At 35.9% G+C, this 26,478-nt stretch overlaps 1 protein-coding gene across 2 annotated transcripts in view; it reads left to right on the top strand.

Annotated features, from left to right (window-relative positions):
* The window catches only part of LOC121381134 (mediator of RNA polymerase II transcription subunit 1-like), a 42,007-nt gene extending 17,081 nt beyond the window's left edge, over window positions 1-24,926 (top strand). Inside the window, exons 2-15 of one of the 2 annotated variants that reach the window (XM_041510276.1) lie at window positions 855-958; window positions 2,328-2,406; window positions 3,562-3,749; window positions 6,160-6,188; window positions 6,822-6,893; window positions 7,493-7,567; window positions 8,164-8,231; window positions 8,569-8,655; window positions 9,325-9,436; window positions 12,040-12,164; window positions 12,662-12,762; window positions 13,186-13,378; window positions 15,540-15,741; window positions 16,773-24,926. In XM_041510276.1, the coding sequence (XP_041366210.1) occupies window positions 855-958; window positions 2,328-2,406; window positions 3,562-3,749; window positions 6,160-6,188; window positions 6,822-6,893; window positions 7,493-7,567; window positions 8,164-8,231; window positions 8,569-8,655; window positions 9,325-9,436; window positions 12,040-12,164; window positions 12,662-12,762; window positions 13,186-13,378; window positions 15,540-15,741; window positions 16,773-21,909 (6,572 nt within the window). In that variant the 3' untranslated portion in view covers window positions 21,910-24,926. Of the gene's footprint in view, window positions 1-854; window positions 959-2,327; window positions 2,407-3,561; window positions 3,906-6,159; window positions 6,189-6,821; window positions 6,894-7,492; window positions 7,568-8,163; window positions 8,232-8,568; window positions 8,656-9,324; window positions 9,437-12,039; window positions 12,165-12,661; window positions 12,763-13,185; window positions 13,379-15,539; window positions 15,742-16,772 lie in introns of those variants that run through there. The other variant, XM_041510277.1, reaches the window with a different exon arrangement.
* The last annotated feature ends 1,552 nt before the right edge of the window (window positions 24,927-26,478 follow it).

Raw genomic sequence — 26,478 nt, 5'->3', positions numbered from 1 at the left:
ACATGTATAAAAACGATATAAACCACTTTACGCACTGGTCTGAGTATTGCTATAACTTAGTAATTTAATCACGTTCATAGATAATTTTCAAAAATGAAAGTTCTCTTTATTCTGTTACAAAATCTATAATAAATTGCATTAAAATGATATTTTGTTATAAATTTAACACCAAAAACAGACAGCCATAAATGCAAACTCTTTAAACTACATGACGTCATTGTGTGTATTTGCCAAATCGTGATGACGTCATATTTAGTACCGACAAGGTCATTGGTTTGTAAGCGTCAAATCATCCAATAGTATTGTTAGACCAATGCATGATAGTTTCTCAGTCAGAAATTATGATTTTTATTTTTCCCATTATGAGTGCCTGCTTGGGTAATAAACAGTTTTAAAACATTAAACAGTAGTTGCTAATCAATTTTCAATGGACTACAAATATTGCTAATCAAGATTTTGAAAACAAAATGTTCCCTGGCCCAAAAAAAATCCCCATCTTTCACATTCTAATGAACCATTTAAACAACAGGGTACCATATTTCACCTGGGTAAAAATCACGTGCAAGTACTCTTGACAAATTAACAAGAAAATTACATGTTATGAAATGCATATTTATCAACATTATTGATCCAGAAAACATTTTATTTGGTATTGCCTCATTATTTGCTATATATATATATATATATGTATATATATATATATATATGCAACTTTCAGAGATCACTACACAATTCTAAAAATTTAAATGTTAGTTACTAATTGAATTTCAATCAATTAACAACTGTTGCCAATGAAAATTTAAAACATAAAATATTCCTGACTTTATTCAACTAAATGTTTGTGTTTGTTTCAGGAGATCGTGATAGACGTTTGCGACTCGCAGGTCTTATGGAGAAGCTGCGTGGCCGAACATTGCAACAAAAATCAAACATCAAGGCATTGCGAGGAGCCATCACTGTAAGATTTGTCACTTCTCTCACAGATACAGTCTATCTGAGGACAGGGCTCTCTTGCCTGCTTGCCGGAGACACACGGTTTTCAGTGTAATGGGGTGGGATTTACCTCAGTTGAGTGCTCTCTTGAGGTGTTGCGTCACAGGATCGAACCACCTCGGTGGATCCATTAAACTGATTTGGAGGTTTTTTTTTGTTCCAACCAGTACACCACAACTGGTCAAAGGCCGTGGTATGTGCTTTCCTGTCTGTGGGAAAATGCATTTAAAATATCCCTTGCTGCATTATAAAAAATGTAGCGAGTTTTCTCTGATGACTACATGTCAGAATTACCAAATGTTTGACATCCAGTAGCCGATAATTAGTTAATCAGTGTACTCTAGTGGTGTCATTAAACAAAACAAACTTTTTTGGGGGTGTAGGACAAATCATTTGTCGACTTAAAATCCAGTTAAATATTGCTTGACCCTTTCAAATAAAACATTCAGGTGGGACAAGTATATTTTAGATGAGATTTATAAGTGAAAATGAAGAGGCAAATGTCCTGTAGGGCAGGTGGATGTTGAGTGTTAATGTTGAGCCCAGCAGAATCTTATCACATGGGAGACACGGGTGAGGGGAGGGACCATGTACCATAATTATTATTTTAATCATGGACTCTGTTTTATGAAGCAATCTTAACGTTAAATTTATCATAGGTGCCTAACTACCGTATGCACTTCTGGTGATTTTAGCGTGAAGATCACTTCATAAGACGGCTCTGGTTTAAATGCAATTTTATTTTTGGAGAATGAGGGGTATTCGAAAATATTGTTTCTTGCTCCTCCCCACCCCTCCCCCCAATGTAATCAGTTCTGGAACAGCCCCAGTATGATTTATTCGTGACGTTTTGGTGTTTGTTTGGGTTGGGGGGTTTTTTGGGTGGGGGGGGGGTAGTCACCCAGCTTTGTGGGTTTGTTGTCTTTCAAAGTAGGGGGCTTCTTGTTTAAAGTAGGTACTAGTGTGTGTTAAGCACCTTCCTAAACAATGTAATTAATCTGTGATGGATTGTTTTGTGCTATTTTCAAATGGATAGGTCTGGAAGTAGGAGAACTTTGTGTCTTGTAACGAGATGACCCAAGTAGTCCTGTTTCAATGTTACAAGAACTGTCAGTGACTGAATCATCCCATGTGAAGCCATTTGTTGTGCAATAGTGAAAACTGCTAAAAAATACTTACAATGTTTCCATGTTAAATCAAATTAATTATTGTGATTATGTTAAGACTGATGAAACGTTAAATATTCTTTTCCTTCCCTTGTACAGTTACTGTTTGTACTTGATACATGTGTTTTATCCACTGTTTCGACAGTAATGTTTTTGGTTTATTTTCAGGACAAGTGGCATGTTCCTGATGCTGTTGACAAACAACACTTGCAGCGATGTTTGGAGTCACTTCAGAAGGCCATGAAAGGCATGCTTATTAATTATGATTATATCAGTATAGATAATTGTGTCAATAAAAGCCACCCATTGAACTTCTTTCAATATGGTCATTTTGTGCAAGTGCCCTTTAAATGAATCCGTGCAGAAGGGACCATTTTTAAATGATCTATTTCACCATGCAAAGTGTTTTCTATAAAAATGTGGTTATAAAAATGTTTTAAATGTGCCCTTTATAACATGTTCTGTAACAAAATATTGTAAATTATATGCTATCACTATCAAAATTATGGTAAATGGAAAAGAAAAATGTTTGCTCGCCAAAGAAGTAGTGCCACTCAAACGACAATGGCTGTAGGATTATATTGCTTTTTTTTTTTTACTGAACCTGTAACAACATAAATGAAGCCCTTTGATGTTGATCATTGTTATTTGGAAGTACTTCTTTTTTTTTTTTTTTTTAGTAATTTTATTTTAAATTTCCTTTTGTAAATTTAGTCATAGTTTGTGATTGAAAAAAAGATAACCAGTGTTTAAGCATTCATTAAAAAAATTTAAAATGGGAAAAATTCATACATGTAGGTTATATAACATCTTTATCTGTATGTTCATCCTTCTGTCTGTATGTCCATCCATCTGTCCCACATAATATTATAGTTTATCATGTGGTTTGTTTTTACAATGCCTTGAGATATTTAGGTGAGATTTGTGTATAGCTTTATCATGTCGTGTTACAGATCAAGTTTGACTTTAATGGCGATTTACCCAGTATTGACACAGTTATGGCTCTTAAATTTGGGAGATATAAAAATGTGTTTTTCTGACATTTTGGTTTTTTTGCAGTGCATGAAAATATTGAATTGAAATTTTATATATAGCTTTATTATGTATAGTTATAAATCAGGTTTGACTTTCATGGTGATTTACACATTATTCACAGAGTTATGGCCCTTGAACTTAGAAGATATGAAAATGTGTTAGCAGTACTCCCAGAATGCTTCTTGTTATTGTTTTGGAGGGATGATTCTTTTGCAATCCTATTTTAAATTTCTTTTTGTAAAATTTAGTCATAGTTTGTGTTAAAAAAAGATAACCAGTGTTTAAGCATTAAGTAAAACAATATATTAAAACGGGAATAATTCATACATGTACGTTATAACGTTTTTTATTTTTCTTTCTGTTGTAGTTATCAGCCAGCAGTCTCTGGTCGAGAGGCTGGAAATGATAGCTCGACAGTTGGGTTTGGAATGTAGCAGCCAGGCTGGCCCTGAGCAGAACGTCTTGATAACCGCTGAGATGTTCCACGTCGCCATCATCTTCGACAAGGGAGCTGGGGTTAAAGATGTCAAGATCGTTCACGGCAGTGATGCTGTGGTAAGTTCATTTGAGATATTCAAAAACAGATTTTAATTCACTTGATCAATTTACTGGTCTGTTACATGGCACACTGAGATGTTCCACGTCGCCATCATCTTCGACAAGGGAGCTGGGGTTAAAGATGTCAAGATCGTTCACGGCAGTGATGCTGTGGTAAGTTCATTTGAGATATTCAAAAACAGATTTTAATTCACTTGATCAATTTACTGGTCTGTTACATGGCACATTTTGTTCAGTATCATGTCACAATTCGCTCCACATGTTTTAGAGATTGCTACACAATTTTAAAACATTAAACAGTAGTTGCTAATCAATTTTCATTTGGAATTAGAATTCAGTAAAGTTCAATTTACATTGTTTATAAATTCATCCTAGAAGATTAAAAAAAATTATAGCATTTTTGAAAAAAAAAAAATTTTAATTTTTTCTTCAGGATAGAAATTATTTGGCCAATTAATATCATAGTTGACCGTTTAATGTTTCCTTTGGTGTATGTATATTTAGTCATTTTTATTTATTATGTGTGTTGATGTTATGACTATGAATGAACAAACGTTATGTTAATGCAGTTAAAGTGTGAATTACTTTTAAATTTTTTATTGTAAAAATCTGCAGCTGACAACATTCATTTTTCAAATTCAAAATGGCCAGTGCAACAGCTGGAGTTGTGACAAATAAACATATAAATTAGTCATTATGTCAGCATTCAGCTGCAATTTATGTTTTCTCCATTGTTACATTTAATTTTTTATACTGTAAATCATGAAATGGTTGATACCAAGAAATTAACCCCCAAAAAGCTAGAGAGATTTTGAGTTGCATTCTTTCATTTTATATGTTAGTCAGCATGTTATTGTTCATAAGTTGTGTTTGCATTTTTATTAAATCTTGAACATGCACATAAATAATAGATTGTTTACAGTATGTACTCACAATATTTTTTTTAAATGAAGAAAGGTGTGGAGGGGTGGGGGGGGGGGGGATACCAATATCCTATATTATGCCAAATATTGCTCAGAATGGACAATCTTTCAGATAATCATTTTTACAAGCGACTTTTGCTGTCCATCATATTTGTTTGCTTTAGTGTTGTCGTTAACCAAAAAACTAACTTACAGTATTCCAGATATATTCAGAATTCCTCATTTTTAGGAATGATAATAAAAATCATAAGGGTTTTTTTAATCTTCATTTGTGTCCAGTTATGCACATTGCTGTGTTAAAAAGCCACACAAGAAGTCTATTTGTCTTAACTTCCAGACTTCTGTCTAGAACTGATTATCAATTTATGACAGTTGCTTCCAAATTAAAATTTGAAAAGCAGCTATAATTTTTTACTGTCCAAATGAAAGAAGAAAAAAGACGATATGTTTAAAACATCATTGTTATATAAAAAATTTTTTTTACATTTTGGATGAACAAACGTTATGTTAATGCAGTTGAAGTGTGAATTACTTTTAAATTTTTTATTGTTAAAATCTGCAGCTGACAACATTCATTTTTCAAATTCAAAATGGCCAGTGCAACAGCTGGAGTTGTGACAAATAAACGTATAAATTAGTCATTATGTCAGCATTCAGCTGCAATTTATGTTTTCTCCATTGTTACATTTAATTTTTTATACTGTAAATCATGAAATGGTTGATACCAAGAAATTGAGTTGTATTCTTTCATTTTATATGTTAGTCAGCATGTTATTGTTCATAAGTTGTGTTTACATTTTTATTAAATCTTAAACATGCAAATAAATAATAGATTGTTTACAGTATGTACTCACAATATTTTTTTTAAACGAAGAAAGGTGTGTGTGTGGGGGGGGGGGGGATACCAATATCCTATATTATGCCAAATATTGCTCAGATTGGACAATCTTTCAGATAATCATTTTTACAAGCGACTTTTGCTGTCCATCATATTTGTTTGCTTTAGTGTTGTCGTTAACCAGAAAACTAACTTACAGTATTCCAGATATATTCAGAATTCCTCATTTTTAGGAATGATAATATAAATCATAAGGTTTTTTTTAATCTTCATTTGTGTCCAGTTTTGCACATTGCTGTGTTAAAAAGCCACACAAGAAGTCTATTTGTCTTAACTTCCAGACTTCTGTCTAGAACTGATTATCAATTTATGACAGTTGCTTCCAAATTAAAATTTGAAAAGCAGCTATCATTTCTGACTGTCCAAATGAAAGAAGAAAAAATACGACATGTTTAAAACATCATTGTTATATTAATTTTTTTATTTACATTTTGGAAAAATGTGTTCTATTATGGTTGTCTCAAATAAAAACATGTTTCAGCTAATCAGGAATACATAGGTCTAATAGAAGTAAGTTAACAGATACAATGTAACTATATTTGTAACATTTTCATTGCTTTTTCTTTTTTATCTTTTATTTATTCAGAGCTGTCCTGAGTTAACTGATGTTTTGATGTAAGTTACTTCTATCTCTTAATTGCATTATTTTGATGTAGAAATTATTTGTATTTTATGTGCATGAATTTGTAGCTATATATTGCTTTTGATCATTTGTCACACTCATCTTTAAAATCATGCTATAATCTTAATCAAGTAAATTATGAAATAGATCAATTCTTTTAAAATCCCTTAAGCTGCTGAGTATAATGCTTTACATGCTTAAGCTGCTCAGTATAATGCTTTACATAAATTAGTAGCTCAGGGCTTGAACTTAACGGCGGCACCAATGGCAATTGCGTCGTTGAAATATACGTTGCCGTAGGTAGAGAACATCACCATTTGTGCTATCGATAAAGCTCCTCAACAATGGCGAAATGTATACACCTGTTGTACATTATCTGCCAATGTTTAACATTTGCACATATAAAAGATGTCTACAAATAACAAGATAGCCTTTCAGTCAGGTTTATTTTCTGCACATGTCACTTTTAAAAAAATTGCCATAGGCAGGCTCAAAATTGCCGTCGGTGGACTGTTTCACCCTTTGCAATTCTTTTAAAAATTGCTGTGGGAGACAAATTCTTAAGTTCGAGCCCTGGTAGCTATTGTATTTTAAGATGTTTATCAGTTTTGCATTTGTCCTTTCAGTCGCAGGGATTTCTCTGGATTCATTGCTCATCTGGAAGGCTTACAGCATATTTATCAGATCAGTGGTGATAAGTAAGTCCTCTTCACTTCCATTGTTAACCCTAGTCCACACTGGTTGCTGTGTGTTAACTCAAGTGTCATAAAGATCTGTTCTGTCAGTTGATCCACAAGTTAACATGGTTTCCTTCATTGATCTAACACTGTCTCACTAAGTAGGAAATGCTATTATGCAGGTCCATACCAGTGGTAAAATGCGTGACTGGTGCACTTGCTGGAACGAGAAATAGCTCAATGGGCCCACCAACAGGGATTGATTCTAGACCGACCATCTAGGATCGATCCCTATTGGTTGGCCCATTGGGCTATTTCTCATTCCAGCAAGTGCACCAATTTTTAAAAACTGACTGTTATGTAATACTCCGTTGGAACTTGTACTTTTTTGATAAAAAGAATGGATTTAAGACGAATGAATAATACTGCCTTCTATATGAATAGTCCCATGTAAGTTGTGATACTTTTTAAATATATATTTTGATTATTAAATTAGCCAAACTTTGCAAAAGAAACAAAACAAAAACATGTTTAAAAAATTAAATGTTCGTTTGATTTGATTTTTTAATCATTGATCATATAATTTATTGATTAAATGGTTGTATATAACTTTATTACAGGAAATTAAAAACGAAAGCATTTTTCGCCTTACAGTCCCTAGAAAAAGATCTCAACCAGCTAGCCCAGTTACAAAGGTAAAAACAATCTTTTAGTAAGGTTTATTTACAACAGGAGCAGCCTTTAGCTCAGCAATCTGAGAACTTGCTTGAGCTACAATAGATTTTAACATTGATCTCCCTTTGTTGACTCAATACCATTTAAGAGCTCTATGACTGGTATCTCAGAGATCATAGTATGTGCTGTCCTGTGTGGGTATGTCCATACAAGAGATCTGTTGATGAAAGGGGTAGCTTAAATTCTGAGTTTCGTCTGTAGATCATGTAAAAAATATCAGCCATTGCAATTCAAAAAATTGCCTTAGCTAAAACAGTTGCTGAGGCAAAATTAGTATGATTTATGTTTTTTAAATGCTTATAAATACTACTATCTTTTTCAAAGTAATATGTGTCATCGAAAAAAATCTGATTTAAAATGCTGATGTTAATTAATTTTACTTTAGCATTTACATCGATATTGGTATGACATGAATTGTGAGGGATGTAAAATATTATACACTAGATCCCCTGAGTACACAATGAGTAGGGGTGTCAACCATTTCTCATAGTTTATTTGCAACAGGTCAGTTTTAGTGTTTGCTGTAATTGATAATGATGGTTTATTTTTATTTCAGTTCTATCAGTGGTGTTGGAAAATATATTCATAAATCTCCACTTGGTATTCTTTTACCAAGAAAAGGTGGTACGTATCTTTTATACATTCTACTGAGTGTGAAAAAATAGGTAAGGTTAAGTTGACTGTTATTTATTATCCATAAAATCCTGATAGCTGTATCTTATTTATTATCTACAAGTGAGAATTTGAACTTCCTCAAAACCTGTGTCTATATGTTCACTGCCTAGATGAAATGTCAGGTCTGACTAATTCTCTCATTTTTAGACCTTCATTTTTGTTCAGTGTTTTTCAGTCTTAAAATAGGTATTTTGACAGCTAGTGTGTTTCATAATTATGAATTGTAAAATTGTTGTAAAATTGATATTCATTAAAAGTTAAATGTCATGCTGTTTGTTTATTTAAGGCTTACCAATGAAGCTGATTTACTTTGTGTCACCCTATGACTTGCTGGATAAATCAACAAAGACAGCGCATCCTATGACAGTTGAAGGTAAACAGATCCTAATCCTCGTGGGTTTGTTTTTCACTTTGTTTATTGTTGTTGCTGGTTACCCTTATTGGTTTGTTTTTCACTTTGTTTATTGGTGTTGCTGGTTACCCTCCTGGGTTTGTTTATCACTTTGTTTATTGGTGTTGCTGGTTACCCTCATGGGTTTGTTTAATTCATCATTCTTTTACAGAGTATAAAATGAAATCACCAGTTTTAACTAAATTTATTTTTGGATTTGGGGTTTAGTATATTCCTAGGTCGTGATTACATTGTTATTGTAGATTACATTGTTATTGTATTAACATACTGACCATGGGTGAACTGATCATTTACATCCAACATTTATATTTCATTAAGCCTGGGACATGTACTGTTTGCTTGTGTTGTGTTCGCTCATCTGTATTGAATTTGTCTTTCTGTTAAAAAACAAACCATTCTCCATTGACCTCAATATTAATGTCTGTAAATTAGAAGAATTTTGTTCTAAACTAGATATTTACATTACAGACAGCTTGTGATCCTTTATTTTTCTTTCACCTTGACATCATATGTCTGATGCCATATAACCGTAATTAAATTATGTTGAGAGTGTCGTTAAATAAATCATTTCCTTCCCTGTCATAAAATACTAATATTTATTTTTTAACTGTTAAAATGTTTTTATTCCAGCCATTACAGACAATTCTCTTGGACAGAGTGTGACAGTGTGTCTGGAGTCAGGTTCCAGTAATAAACTACAGACAATGCCTCTTATGACAGTCATTAATAAAGATGGGAAAAGGTAACAATATCTTTACTTAGAAAAATATTTTTATTATTTCTTTTATTGTATCTTTTTGCAGAATCAGTATTAAAAATTTAGTTTGGTGATCAAATAAAATGTGTTAAAAGACTGAGTCTTCAAACAATGCTTGTGCTGGGACTTTTTTTTTTTTTTTGAAAGACCGCTAGAGCAGTCAAGTTTTAAATAATAGCAGTGTTTACGCTGAACAGACAAAGTTAGCAATTGGCAAATTTTGGTTGAAAATGTATAGTGAAATTCAGTTTTTCTTATCAAAACAAAATGGGAAGAAGTTTTTTAAAAAGCATTAAACATGTTGATTGTTAGCTTTTGGGTCAGTTTATTGTAAAGCATGTTGTTGATACCCAACTTAATTACATTTGGTGATTTTATGAATAACTACTTTAGCATAAAATGGATTTGTCAACAGCGTAGTATTGGGTTATAGTTTCTTGTAGTTGGCCAAATGTTACAGTGCTGTCCGGTGTATCGGCACACCTAAGCATTCAAAGACCATTTTCTATGTGAACACTGTGAAATACTTAACAAAATGTGTCTCTCACCAACGAAGCAGTGCATAATAAGAAATGCACTACAAATTGTTTTATGTCTGTAGTAAATAAACATTTTAAAATGGTGCATAAATATAGACACCCCCGTGTATCCAAAACGATTTGCATGTCCGGTGATTCGGCGCAGTAGATGCGGATAGTTGACCCCGATTTATAGACTGCCCATGACCTCACTTTGTAGTCCATAAATGCTACACTATTGTCCCAGGATTATTTTAGTACTTTTTTGTTTTGTCTTGTTAAAAATATTACTATGAAAATGAACGATCACACATGACCCATCTCATGATCAGTTTCGGAATCGTTTTCTTGAGTGGCACAGTACTGCAGATGCATACATGTTCATTGTCACGCATGGCTAAGATGCCTACATGGATTTTATTTTTCTCGGGTAGATTGTGCACCAATCTAATTAAAATTAGCTCCACTATTACATGTGGATCTAACACCAGCCAGTTGGAGCTCATGTCCACCAATCAAAACCTTACTTGCAGAATCCTGCCAGTGATTTAAAACAACAAAACTGCATAGTCCCCAGTGTCCAGGTAACATTTTGTCTGTAAATAAGAATTTAAATATTGACCAATCACACTTCGCCTTTTATAATGTTATTTGGGAGCATACAAATTCTAAAAATATCGGGCGAGTCTATTTTAGTGGCCGCAGTACAGCGAACCATATCAATACAGCGAACCATATCAATACGTACGGGGTGGGTTATCAGTCTTCAGTTTTACATTACAAATTATTTATTTTATAAAATAAAACATGTTTTAAGGCATTCGTAATTCACACGAAACATGTCATATATACCCTCAGGATAATTCGGAATGTTTTCAAATTATTTTTAAATCACTGGCAGGATTCTGTAAGTAAGGTTTTGATTGGTGGACATGAGCTTAGATTGATTGTGCACATACGTGGATCTTATTTTGCTTTTATTTTTTATAACAATGTTGTTGTTGTTGGTAAGTTTTAACGTGCATACATGCCACGAAAGCTTCACACACGCCTGTCATGGGCTTAATCTCTGACTTCGCCAGTGACTAAGTCTAGGACAAGAGGGGGGGTGGAGTTTGAGGTGGGCGGAATTTGGAATACAAGTATTTAGTAGGGTCCAGCGACTGCGCGGACCGACTAGTAGACACCGAAAATGGGCCGTGTTCTGACTGGCTGAATTTCGATTCCTTCGAATCTAGCTAGAAAAACCTAAGTCTACGGAGAATAACTGCACCTAACATATGTCCGGACTAAGAAATTAAACCCAAAAATAAGTTTGACTGCTCGGTCGAAAAGGTTTTAAGGTGATTTGAGCAATTGAACGGGCGCCAAAGTAAAATGCGTTGGACTATTTATAAAAAAATAAACATAAGACAATGTGACAGTTGTGAACTGGAATGACTGCCAATTAAGGTGTAAAAGTTTCGTTTTGTTTGCATTTGTCTGTTTTCCTTTTCAGTTTAAATAAAAATAACCGAATTTTTTTTTTCATTTATACCGTACCGTTTACTATAATTTTAAAAATGCGGGAAAGATATTTTTAGACTGGTTTTAACATTCTTAATATCAATACGGCTGACCTACTTTGCGTTTATATTCACAAAAACAGGTGAATGATTTATTTTGAAATTATGATATAATTATTGATCATTCTAAAAAAAAAAAAAATTGCATCCTTAACAATAAATATATTGATACTTGATTAACCATTGATAAAGGAATTGAACTTTAATTCGTTAAAAACACCGACAACATGACAACTTCCTAAGCCAAATACCAAGTCAAGTGGCTGAAGTGCGCCAAATCACCGGATGCGCCGATACACCGGACGCGGTTGTATATTTGCTAACCTAATTCTAATATGTATAAGCAAGCTTCAGTAAAAATAATAGCAACTGATACCATACCATTGCTTGTGCTGAGTTAATGTGGATTTGTTCTGTGTTTTATTTCCACCTAGCCCAGTAGAAGTATACAGAATGTAATCTGATCTTTGTGTACTGTTCATTTAAATGTTCTTTGTTTTTCCAGCTTGCCAAATTTTGTAGGTCTGAGTTCTGTGAACAGCCACATCTTTCCAGCTAGTTTTGTTTTGGTGCTACCTCAACCAGTCCCTGTTGCCATGTCAACAATACAAAAGATTCAAAGTGTAACTAGTGAGTTGGCTTTATGACTACTTTATTGTTTATTTTCTTTTAATCCGTAAAAATCAAAATATTGTATCTGTATATGCAGCCCTCTGAAAATTGCACAAGCAAATGTTGTGTATTTTGTACATGCATGGCTTGTCTAGTTTTGCATTACCTATTTTTCGTTTGTAAGTTAAATTTAGGATATGATATAATAGGTTCAGCAAAATAAAATGTGTTACCTGAAATATTTTAAACTACGAATTATGCACATTTTTAATTCTCAGATGCCTGACATACATCTTATTGGTGGGCAATACAAAACTATACTTCTGGCCAACAGAGTGACATTTTCTATCCAGGTGTCTGAATGTATAATTTCAATTTGTGTACAATAATACATTTTAACATTTGACATCTATGCTTAATATACCTGATGAAGTATATTGCACAAAAACTAAAACTAAGTATTATGGTTATTGTGATCTTGAGTTACTGATATCAAACTGTCTTTTATCTTTTAGGTCTTGAAATTCCAAAAGGAAATGACCCCAAACCGCTACTATCTCTCATACTTGAAACATTCTCTAGTGGTAAAATATTTAATGAGAAACAGCTCTTTGTGGTAAGTACAGGTTTTTTTACTTGATCTTCTTTTTACAGAATAACATATAATTATTCCTCTTTTTGTTTGAGAGTATACAAAATTTTACCTTGAAAAATAAACGCTCCTGAAAAATATCATATTTCAGGAAAAACTACAGGTACAGTTGAATAAGTGGACAATATTGTTAATATGTTCTTAAAAAGTAACTGGCATCAGCTGAAGTATCATTTACTTTTGGTACTTTGAATAAATATATTTGTAAAAACGTTTTTCAGAAATGTTCATTACAAAATATTTTTTTAAATTTAATTTAATGTCTGTTATTATTAATAAAATCTTTGACGTTTTAGACAGGATTGAGGTGGAAGGTATATATATTATGAAAGTGACACAGATGTGTAACTGATTTTCAAATTATTTAACAATTATTTGTTTTTACAGTCATTGCCCGATCAGCAGCACGTTTACTACTTGAACAGTGTTAATGGTGGCCCGTTAGACTTGCCAGGGATGATGATATCAAAAATACCATTTACTCACCCAACCCACGTAGCTACTATTCTGAATCATCTTCGACAGCAGTTGTTGTTTAATGCCATTATCAGCAGCTGTATTAGACCACATGCCAAACGAGGTAAGTCCAAAATTAGTATTTGTGAACTTGTTCAAATATTTGTTCATTGATCTGAATTTGTGAAAGAAAAAAAAAATGATCCCAAATAAACATCAGTGATTGTTTCACTGGTGGAATAATCAGCTGTTTACTTCAATGTTCATAGGATATTAAAGAATGATGCATCACAGGACGAAAATCATGTAGATGATTTATTTTAAATGATTAAATAATACAAATATTCTCGAATTAACAGTTTTACAGTAATCTCCTCTGCAAGCTCATCTGTTTGGCTATTGGTGTTCAAATACTGGTTGAGTGAATTCCATACTTATTTACAGTGTAACATTTTGTTGAATTAAGAGTTCCTGGTGTCACAAAGTAAATTTTTAGCATATTTGTACATGTGAGTACTTTTAGAAACATTAAAAAGAAACGTCTTGTATCAACTATCATATATATACTAAGACATATACTAGCGGAAAAAAGTAACTGTGTATGGTTATCATGTTGATAAAAATATAATTTCAAGACATAAAACGATGAAACGATCAGATAGCATTGTTTATTGGGCAATTCTGCAAAACTTCAATTCATTTAAAATGTCACAGCATCCGTCATATCATTGGTATTGGAGATGAAAGACACGGGGGTCAAAAACCAGTTCACAAAGTTAATAGCGCATATGGCCACTGTTTGCATTGATGCAGGCCTGGCACCGTCGCCTCATAGACCCTACCAAATTGTTGAAGAATGCCGTTCCAGATCTGGACTAACTTCTGACCCAGCGCTGCCAACGTCACCGGCTGGTTAGGCAGCGCATGTACACGACGTTGCATCTCATCCAAGACGTGCTCGATTGGTGCAAGGTCGGGTGAGACTGCAGGCCACTGCAACCCATTGATGTTCTGCTGCGCTAGAAAATCCCTTACCACCCGGGCGACGTGAGGTCTAGCGTTGTCTTGCTGAAGCGTCATGTGACGTTTCTGTCCTTGCACAAATGGGATGACGTGAGCCTGGATAATGTCGTCACGGTAGCGTACGGCGTTCAAATTACCATCGATGACCACAAGAGGTGTTCGTCCAGTTGACGTGATGTCACCCCAAACCATAACACTGCCTCCGCCAAAAGCACGTCGCTCCACAACACAGGCGTCACTAAAACGTTCTCCAACACGATGATAGACATTTGAACGGCCGTCACTGCTGTCCAAGTGAAACCTGGACTCGTCCGTAAACAGAATACCCGCCCAGTCTCGGTGATTAAAGCGCAAGTGGCTTCTACACCAAGCCAGACGTGCTACATGATGGCGTCTTAGCAAAACTGGACGGACAGCCGGACGTCGCGGACGGATACGCCGTTCGCGTAATCGATTCAGTACAGTTCTGGGGCTGATGGCACGCAATCCAGGAATGGTCCGCGCTGTCAGACTTGCCGTTTGGAAGCGATTCCTGAGGTGCACGAGTTGTATATGATTGTCCTGCTGTCGCGACGTCGCACGTGGACGACCTGCACGTGGTGTCTGACATTACCAAATTGTTGAAAACATCTCCACAAAGCCTGAATAGTGTTTATGTGGACACCAAATTGCGTAGCAACAACACGATGAAGTATACCAGCCTGGATCATACCAATTGCGCGAAGGCGGTCATTTTCATTTAGCCTGGGCATTGCTCTACAACCACTTTCAACCGAAAAAAACCCTGCTTTTCTGTTCCACCAGTTGCGAAACAATGACCCGAAGGTAGCAAAGTTGACAAAAGCTGGAGCAGTAAAATGTTGGGTGGAAAAAGCGTGAAAAACAGACCCATGTCCAAGAAGCGAAACGGCACATGCTAATACGGCATTGACCCAGCAATTGTGTGGCGGTGCGTTCACTGGTCAACTGTGCAAAACATCAGGCTAAAATATTAAGTGGTGTTAATTTTATCAGATTTTTTAGGTTACACTGTTACTTTTTTCCGCTAGTATATATATTTATTTACAATTTCGTACTACTGCATTGTACTTTAAAAGTAAAATACATTCAGTGACGTGGCAGTTACACATTTCATTTTGTTTTGAAAATCTCCTGTTACTTAGACTTTTTGTTTTAGTATTAATATTAAAATTAAAAATTTACGTAACTGTATACAAACAATCTTGATACGTTCAAAGTATTTTCCCCTTGTCCGTTTGTAGATCTCGCCAGTTCTGTTGTGTTGGATCTGACGGCTGTGTCATTACAGCAAGTGTGCATTGCCTTGGAGCACCCAGTACACGACTGCATGGTGACCGTGGAATTGGACATCTCGGACATCACCAACCTCAAGTGCAGGCTGCTCACAAGCATCTCTGACCACCAGCTGTGCACCGATGATTTCGCTTCAAGAATATTTCAAAGGTTAATATTTGTACAATTATACACTTAATAGATAATGGCAGAACCCTAATGTGTTCCTAGACTCTGGTTTTGGTTATAATAGTCATACAAGCTAGAGGAGATGATTTTCTACGATTGTGGAAAAATGGACGGAATTCGGTAACTGAAATGGAATTCTCAATTTTTATATAAAAAAAACTATAATAGAGCCTGCAAAGAACTGAGGTAATTCTTGTACATTACACCTGCTTGCTGTTGATATAAAACATAATATGTGAATGTGTGCCAGTTAAAATGATGTGAAATGACTTGAACTAAAATAAAAACACAAGCTATGTATTTGATTTCAGTGTGGATTAAACAGCTGTTTGATATCATTTTGTTTTCTTCTTACTCATTGGTTATTCATAAATGTAACTAAATTAAGCAATGCATCTGTTTAACAATGTAATTTATATTTGTAAACTTCAGGCATATGGCATATATCTGTTGATTTATATGGGAGAATTTCACCTTATTTATATCAAAAAGTAAATTATCACTTGACATTAATTGGAAACTCTACCATACTAAACAACTGACAATTTTCAAATTATTTAATTACACGACCATCAAATTAATCTCTACTAATGCAACTATTTGTTACTGAGTATGTGTGTGTGTATATATATATATATATATATATATATATATATATATATATATATATATATTTTTCTTCTTCTTCTTCTTTTAAATGCAGGTAATGTCAGCACTGTAGCTTCGTTAGAAGTTGTTGTCTTTTTAACCTTCACTTTCTGCAATTTCCCATGGCAATCGGCAATGCCATGGATGTTTTTTTAATTCTCCACGGCACTTTTTGTTTGCTGTGGACTGTATTGGAATGTTTTTCCACGGAATTTTTTTGCCGTGGCTATTTTGTTAATTACGGAGGTTGACCTCAGCATTTGAAATTGGGTAGACTAATGTTCAGTTCTAGTTGTAAACCATGACTATAGACCATCTTAAAAGAAACCCAGTTATAATGCTTTGTTCTTGTTTTGTCTTCACAGGTGCATGTCTATTCCAATCACACTGCGTTCCATCATCAAGAAGGGCAAAGAGCAGCTTCAGAAGATAGCCGAGGAGCGCATGGCCGCCCTCAAGCAGGCAATGTGGCAGAGACAGAAGAATCAGGCGGCAGCGGCAGCAGCTGCAGCAGTTTTGCACACTCCAGTTCTCCCAAAGTCAGTTCCAGTGAGTCCAGTCAATGCTTACCCCGTAAACCAGCTTGACCAGCCAAACTTGACTCACCCGCCAGTAAATCAAGTGCCACCACCAAATCACCCACGCATGATGAACCATCATGGGCAGCAACAGCAGCAGCAGCATCCAGTGAGCATGCACAGTCCCATGAACCATCAGCAACACCCTGGTGTTGTTAGCCAACCACTGACTCACCAGACTCCCATGGCTAAGGCACGGTTTCATTCACTAGGCCCGCACCACATGGGACAGTTACACATGGATAATGTACCTGAGCATATGTACCCCATGAGGACTGGGTCTAATGAGATGGTGTCACCACCTGGAGATCGCACACCAAGTAATCCCCTCTTGGCTACACTGCTGGACAATGTGGAGGGCGAGCCACAACCCCAACCAGCTCCTGTGGTTGGAACGGGATCGATTGAGATTTCAGAAAGTCCTATGTTGTCAAAACTGCTTGAGGATAACTCGTCCGTGGTTTCTTCAGCTGCTTGTTCAGGGTCTAGTGCTATAGCTAATGCCAGTAAAACTCCCTCTGGACCACAGAAGAGGGTAAGAAAAAGACGTTCGACTTCGGATGTGTTTTCTGGGAGGAGTCCTAAGCATAGAATCGGTGAAATTGAAGTAGGTGATAGACTGTCTACAATTGATATGGAATCGAGTTGTAGTCCGTTTGATAACTACCAGGCCAGTTTAGGGATGACTTCAAATTCTGGAATGGGTGGTTCGATAATAGATTTAACAGAGGAATCGTTTGCAGAGTCCAGTCTCAAGAAATTGGCGGATAGTGTGGATAGTTTTATTCAGAAGGAGTCACGTCAGGGCAGTAACACGGAGAGTGAATTAACAGCTCTGTTGTCCGACAGCGACCCTGGGCCGCCGCTCTCAATGTCTTCAAGAAATTCTTCACCAGGTTCAAAAAACGAGAATGCCTCTACCTCCCTTGAGGAACTCCTCACTGGGTCGGGGGTAGGGAATGAGGCCGAAGACCCAGTTTTTGCAGGTGTAGATAAAGGCAGCAACAAAGGTTCTTTTTTAGGGCCAAGGACATCGCCTAGCCACGCAGGTACAAGTCCACTCAGTGCAATGACATCACCAAGTCCTATAGGTTTTAAGACGTCGCCTGCCTCCTTGGGATCTCGATCATTAACGAGTCCATTAAGGGGGAAAACGCCCCCGTTGGCGGCTAAAACTCCACCGCTAAGAGTGAAAACTCCTCCAACAGGGGTAAAAACACCACCCTTGGGAGCCAGAACACCACCACTGGTGACAAAAACACCACCTCTTTCAGTTAAGACATCTCCCCCTTTGGATATAAAGCAATCTCCTAGCCCTCTTCATGAATATGCATCAAAATCTCAAATGGATGTGCAGTTTCAGAATGAGTTGCATGGATCCACTGTGAAAGATCGAAGTAATCCTTTGTACAAAGCTATTCTTGATGGGCCGGAGTTGTGTGATCAGGATTCAAACAGTTCCTTCAAAGATTGCTCAAAAGGTATGGAGGTGAATTCTTTATCGGGTAGTGGACGGCAGATAACAGGCATATTCGAAAAATTTGAAAATCTTGAAAACTTTTCTAGAAGTGAGCAGTTTGTGGAAAAGTGTGAAAAAATCGAGGCCATGTCTTCTAGTATTCTCAAGTCTGAGGAAGGTAAGGTGAAGCTGAAGTTGTCAGCTCTCAGGAATTCAAGCGGGTCTTTTTCTGACTCATTCAGTAAAAGTCAGATGAAGTCCAGTAATGTTGGAACTTTTGATTTTAAAAGTGACGAAGATGAAGATGACCCTCTACCATCTCTTGGAAGTTCTGATAGATTGTCTGTGTACGCCGCCTCACCTACACGCTTGCAGATCTCAAACAAACCGAAAAACATGATCGATTCTTCTATCCTACGAAAAGGTGAGAAATACAAGAGAAAGGATTCCAAGTACACTGCTAGTGGTGATTCTGTAAAACGAAAGCGGAAAGATGAATCGAAAAAGGAAAGAAAAAAGAGGAAGAATGACAAGTATTCCAATGTCGGTAACACTGTCTATCACTCAACGACTGTAGAAACTGATCAGAAGTCGATAACGAAGCTTAAAATTAGAGTTGGCAAAGATATACATGTAATGGTAGAAGCTAATCTTTCGAAGTCCAAGAAACAATTTGCCAGTGTGTCTGACAAAATGGTTTCACCCAAGCTGGAGGTGGAAGCTTGTGATAATCTGGCAACCCTTAAATCTCAGTCGTCGCAGAAATCATTTCATGAGCTTTCGCCTGAAGATGCAAGTCCCATTCAAACTCACGGCAGCACAGTCACTAAAACTGATCCAAAGCTTGCAAAGAAAACAACAATTCGCTTAAAGCCACTCAACATACCTAGTTCTTCGATTACGGTTCAGACTGAGAATAAACAGTCGGGGACACCTGACAAAACTCCAGCTTCTATACAAAGTGTATTAACATTGTCAAAAACACTTGACGACAAGACCGTTCCCAATGCTGTGAAGCATGATCTCTCTAGCACGAATTTGCAAGAAAAAGCTAGCATGCAGGCAGTGGAGGTTACAAAACCAGCCACATCTGAGTTGACTACTAGTAGATTCTCCACTAGTCCTTCAAAACGTAGCAATGTGTCATTAAACTCTTCAAGAGATTCACCATCGGTGAAGTCTTCACAGTCGTCCTCATCAACAAAACCAAGTTCTGAGTCCTCCAAGCACAGTTCATCATCAGACAGGGTAAAACCACCCACATCTCTGAATTTGTCCAAGACGTCTTCAACCAGCATGAAGAAAACACCATCATCATCTAATTCACCAAAATTGCAAGGTTCTGTAAAAACATCATCTGCATCCAAAAACCCAGGAACTCCCAATAGTTCTTCAAAAGCATCATTATCATTATCATCCTCGGCGACAACAGCATCAACAGCATCGAAAACCTTTAGTCCTGTCAAGAATTCTCCAGCTCCTAATGCATCAAAATCAGCATTGTCTCTAAAATCATCTCCTAGTTCTGGTTCCTCTAAAACATCTTCAGGCTCTTCAAAGCCAAGCTCCGGCTCGCACAAAGCAACTTCCTTAAAATTTCAGTCTTCAGGCAGTCCAGTCAAATCCGTATCTGGTTCTAAGTTGGGGCCAGGTTCCTCCAGAGGTACAAGCTCACTGAAGCCACTCTCAGCTGTTGGAAAGTCCCAAGCGTCATCTCGATCTCGGTCATTAAACTCAAAAATCCCCTCTACCTCATCTTCTTCATCTACTGTAGGGGCAACCATTTCCATGGCTACGTTTCTCGGTGCTCCCAGTGCCAGAAGTGTGGCCAGTCTTCCACCAATACCTAAACGCTCATCAAGTTCTGGAGGAGGATCAGGCTCAAGTTCTGGAGGTGCTACTAACATTTCAGTTGCAGGTTCTGCATCGCATGTGACAGTCCTCAACTGTAGCTCAAGTCAAGGCAACCTGGGTGCAGGTGCTGTCAGTAGTACAAGCTCAACGGCAACGGCTGTAAGTTCGGTAGACAGCATCAACATGCCTTTGTCATCTTCAGGGACTTTCTCAAGTTCTGCGGACAAGGCCAAACAAGCTGCAGGAGGTAGTGGAGGTGGTTCTGCTGCTGCTAGGTCTAGGAAAGGATCTCTTTCGGCTGTGATCGATAAACTCACCAAGTCAAGTACTGCTAGTGTCAATGTAAGCAGTATGGCGGAAAAAGCTGCCAAAGGACTTTCCAATGAAAATAAATCTAAAGACAGGACTCTAAGTTCTGGTGATAGTAGAAATGTCTGTGGAAAAAGAAGTCTTGGCGATGTTTCAGGTGATAGGAATCCTGCCAAGAAGACCTCCAAATTCACAGGATTCAATAACAAGATGGGTACAAGTGAATCGGCTTCTCTGGTATCTCAGTATCCTTCTCCACACAACAAGTCTGTCTCCTCGTCCGACAGCAGCTCTCTTTCAGCCGCTCATCCAAACAATGTGCATTCAAAATTTGTGGGTAGGACTAGTCCTCTAACAAAAGTGAGTCCAGTAAATAAAGAAAATCCTGCCACCAATGCTAGCCCTAAAGCAAGTTCGTTGGCACTGGGAAAGCAATCCCAAAAGAAGAATTATACAGTGAAAGAAAATTCAGCGATACAGATGGGTACGACAGGTTCTTCCGACAAAGTGGAGAGAACAGGGTCCAGTGAGAGTGCTATAAATAAGACTGCTTTCTCAAAAGATGATGTGAAAAGAAAAGAAAAGAGAAATTCAGTCGATAAAGTGTGTTCCAATTCAACCACTACTGCACTGGACTTGAGTGCAAAGCATGCTTTCAGTGTTTCGAATAATAAGAAAAAGTCTGGAAGTGACAAAGTTGACAAAGGCAGCATAAAAAATAGGGGTAGCTCCCCTTTGACTACAAAAAACATACAGAATGTGAATATGGAACGAAAGAGTCCAGTGAAGAAGTGCTCGTCTCCAGTGGTGTCAGTGACTACAAAATTCAATGGTGATAGTGTGAAGGACAAGTCCAAGGAGGAGAAGGAACCGTTTAAAGTTCCCACTCCTACCCCGAAAGCTCCAGAGGTACGTGATAACGAAGATCCATGTAACATTACTCCTAAAAAACGGGTTTCTGTAAAAAGTAAACAGTATAATAGTAAGAGTCCATGCAGCGACCCGGACAGCCCCGAAAACAGCCTCATAATAGACTGCCCAACCAGTCCTAAACAAGTTCACAGCAACGAACGTTCGCCGGACAAGAAAGAAACTGTTCCTGTGGATTCGGCGGCCGAGGAGTTGAAACACCTGACTTGGAAAACGGTGGTGCCAATCTCCCCCGTGCACAAAGTTCGTCAGTCGCCCACCACTTCACCCAAAACCAAAGTCAATTCAAACCCAGGATCGGTGGCAAATAATTCTCCATGTGAAATTGATGATGATCTCATGGACGAGGCACTGATTGGGCTGGGAAGCTGATGAGTTGCTGTTAGTCATATTTATTGGTTTATTTAAGTTTAAAACACTACAACTATTGCCATAATCATTACAAAAATATATGTGTTTTCTTTTAACCAGACAGAATGGGCTTCTTCTTCTTTTCTGTCCTTTTTTCCCCTTTTTTTCCTTCTTTTTTTAATGATTATGAATGTTCTATCATTACATCTTTTAATGCAGAATGATTTTTTACTTTTTTACTGCATTATCAACACTTTTGGAAACCGCCTTTTAACAGAAACATTTTCTTAATCCAAACTATTTGATATTGAAGAAGTTCGATTACAAATAAATGAATGAATGAATGTTTTCTCATTACAAATATGAAAGGTACATGTAATCATGCAGTTCATTACATCAGATTGCTAGCTCAGTAGCTGTTTCTAGAGATGAAAGGTGTTTTGTTGATAACATTTACCATACACAGTTTATGTATGCTAAAACCTCAAATAATTAAACTCTGTCCACTAAAATGTTTGATTAGAAATAATATGTAGCTACTACAAAAAAGAAAATTTAATACAACCAACTAGTTTAGTAAACTGTTGCGGTTTGTGGGGGAGGGGGGGGGGTCTCTCTTTTTTCTTCTAAATCTATATATTAATCCATTTCTATGACATCACACTATTGTGTTAACTAGATTAATTTTGAATAATGTAATTTGAAAAAAAATTCTGTTTGAGTAAGGATTTGAACTTGCAGCTAACTAAACTCGTACATCATGAACAAATGCAGCACTTTATCCCATACGGTCATGCATTTTCATTATTGAAGGAATGTAATTTTAAGTCTTAAAACCTATTACTAGTGAAGGAAATGAATTAGGCTGGAAAATGCACTAAAAAATCTAGATTCATTAAAAGTAACTTAAAGTGATTAAGTACTACATGTAGTTTTACACATGCATGTAGAAGGAAAATAATAAATTGAAAGCTTAAATGCATTGGTATATGACAAAGTGGATTGTCCCCAAATACCTCAATAAAAATGACAAAACTATTTTTTTTAGCACAAATGATTGGTTTTTTAATATTATTTACGGAACTAATTAAAGGAAGAATGTCTTAAAATGATAAAATTTTGAGATGCTGTGAAATAGGTTTCAGTGGATGTACATGTATCATTGGTGGATCCAGAGGTCGCAGGGTTCCCATGATCACGCTCCATCCCTGCCTCCCACCCACATCTTTTGAAGTACTTTAAAATACTTTATTTTCGCAGGATTAAATGTTAACGATTTGTTGAAAATTAATCAATTTGCAAGCATTTATTTTTCCTCTAGTTAAACAAAAAAATGAAGTACTAATATCAATACTTTTGAACCTGTATGAAGTCGTTTATTGTTTACAATTAAATACAGGGCTAGCTCTGGCACTTGCCAAATTCGCCAATTGCTAATTTTTAAAAACAATTGGCAAATTTGATTTTAATTTGGCGAAATAATTTCAAGTATTAAATTACAAAATAACTGGCTTTCTGTAAGTTTTATAGATAATTTGGTGAAATTTTCTGTTAAAACATAGCTAGCCCTGAAATACAGCATCTTTCATAATCTTCAAAATTGGGATATAAATTTTTTTAAATTTTAAAGTATTTTACAGTACCCTTTTTATTGACTTCTGCAATAAACAACACTAAATTACCATGTAAATGCATCTCTATGATCATCTAACTTCAAATGTTTTGCTGGCAGCATGTCCCTGAACCCAATATCAAATCTCACTGTCATTGGGGTCTCGGCTCATTTGCTTATGACAAACTCAAACTTGTGCTTTTTAAAATTTTGTTTATAAATACATATGATGCAGATATGATGAAAGTACATGAAAATTATGATGATTTTATTATGTAATATCAGTATTAAATGTAGCATGTCAGTCCGTTGATGTAGCTGTCACCAGTATGAGTATTTTCTGGGTTCTTTAGCCAAATTCAGATGCTAGATCATGATAGTATGTTACACATTAGAGATTATTTCACATCGGCCAACAGTCAAATATTTTAAAGTCATTAACTATGTTATATAGTGTCTGTAATGAAACAAATACTCTTTAAAGCCATGGGACTTGGTTTCACTACTACTATAAGATGGGGTTTTTTTTATTGCAGTAGATATTGTAGAGTTAAATATATCTTTCATCATGGCTCAGACATTGTTGAATAAACATTACTTTTTATCCACCTGTGCGAATTTGGTGAAAGCCCATTCTGAAAATGGACAAGAATCTATAATAATTTAGACTGCTGACACTTTCCTCAACAATAAAATCCACATTAGTTATGCCAGAATTATTATTTAAGCTAATAGCAGACTGTTTTCAACATTTTCACACGGGTTTCAAAGCATATTTTGTCACTATCTCCATATGCTCAGCTGAGTTTTACTGCATCCTATTAAATTGAAGCGTTTCTGAAAACCTGGCTATGTGTGCAATGGGGTGCTTATGGTGTAACATCAACGCTCATGGAATGGCACCCTTGCCTCGTTAAAATAAACTACCTTTCGGTCCAAAAGAAACATTTTGGTACTTTTATCAACATTTATTTTTCCTTTTTACACTGGCATTAACCACCGTCACCAACCAACTGTCCCTTAGGCATTCAGGGCCAAATTACGAAGCCTATTTTTCTTAAATGTAGGTGTTTAAGCATTGTAAATGTACGTAGTTACATGCATGTAAAACAGGCTTTGTACTCTGGTCATATCAACAAGTGAAAAGACTGGATATGTTTTGACATGCCTGTTCGGGGAACATTTTGTGGAATATCAGGTCGCAATTTGCTGAGAGATCTTCAGTTAAAAAGTTAAAGTTTTACTTAATAACAACACTAGAGCATGATATTGCTATATAATTTGCGGAGAGATAGTTGAGTTAAAGTTGGGTTTTTTTTTTAACAAAACTAGAGAACATTGATATATTAATCACTGGCTATTGGATATGAAACATTTGGTAATTTTGACATAGTTTAGAGGAAATCTGTAATATTTTTCCATTAGCAGCAAGGGATCTTTTATATGCAAAAGTTTGTTTTGTTCAATAACATCACTAGAGCACATTGATTAATCAATCATCGGCTATTTGATGTCAAACATTCGGTAACTGAAAGGAAAGGAAACATGTTTCCATTAGTGGCAAGGGATCTTTTATATGCACTTTCCCACAGACAGGAAAGCACTACCTTTGACCAGTTGTGGTGCACTGGTTGGAACAGGATCTTTTATATATCCCACATACTTTGGCTTACCAGCCATGAGGGCACGGGTTGGGACAGGACAAAGAGATTTTAAGGGATTGCTACACAATTCTAAAAGATTAAATACAAGTTATTAATCAGATTAACGTAATCAAAATTGTGAAAGCAAAATGTTTCATGCTAGTTGAAGGTTAACTTTATAATAAAGTAAAGTCCAATATCCGGAGATGACATTATGGATGTTTTCATTTCCAATACAGGTGGTTTCAGCTTTATAAAAAGAAATATTGAAAATCTTGCATTAAATTATTTTTGGGCTAAAGGAAAAGATACCATTGAGTTAACACTCCAGTGCATGGAATAATGCATGTGGAAAAGGAACTATGTAAATGCATTGCATCGATAAACTCGCACTCAAAAACGTGCATAAAAGTGTGTTAATGAAAAACAGGCCTCACAGTTTTTACTCATTATTGGGATTACAAAGATACAGTAAAACAGATTTAAACCATATTGACCATAGTTCATCATTTCATTATAAACTTGACCTTTAACTTCATTGTAGGTTTGTGTGCTGCTTTTGCCTAGTTCGTTTAGGAATAGAAGTGTGTGTAAACATAGTGACAACATAACTTTTAAGGTGCATTAAATTTAATACTGTAAGTAATAGAATCATTTGAATAAGAAATGCATTTACACAACTGAATGTGCAATGGTTTATATGTTAAATGATTGGTTTTTGGTATTGCTGTTGAATACTTTTATCTATAGCTTGAACACATTCTTTATTTCAGTTTCCTTATGGTGTAAATGGTAAAAATAATATAAAACACTGAACTCAACTGTAAAATGTGGTGGTGGTATTTTTCCCACTAATTTAATTATTTATATACTAGTGGACAAATGCACACACACACACACACAAAACACAACACACACGTGTGCACACGGGAATGCATATACCTACACAGATCTATATTGTAGTCAGTCTAATAAAGAAAACTTAATTTAAAGGTGTTGAGCATATGATGTATACATGTAATGATTCCATCCAATGAAATAAAACATAACAGCATGCATATTATTACGTTTATATAATAATTATGTCAGTCTGTTGTTAGACCTGTCAAAAGCATTGCTTAAGAGAATCAGCTGACCAGTTCTTGGTACATGTTTTTAGGCAACGTTACTTGTCTGTCATTATATGTCATGAAAGAAAATAAAACTAAATAAAGAACATTGTTGTGCTGCTAATAGCATAAATTTCTTTTATCACTGGCAATCTTATTGGCCAATCTCTTGTTGGTTGTAAAATGAATGGTATTTTTATTAATTATTTAATATTGTGAGAGGCCT

The sequence above is a fragment of the Gigantopelta aegis genome, chromosome 9 (assembly GCF_016097555.1).
Source record: "Gigantopelta aegis isolate Gae_Host chromosome 9, Gae_host_genome, whole genome shotgun sequence".
In the NCBI taxonomy this organism is placed as follows: domain Eukaryota; kingdom Metazoa; phylum Mollusca; class Gastropoda; order Neomphalida; family Peltospiridae; genus Gigantopelta; species Gigantopelta aegis.
Note: the sequence above shows the minus strand (reverse complement) of the source record. Positions and strands in the feature narration are given on the sequence as shown.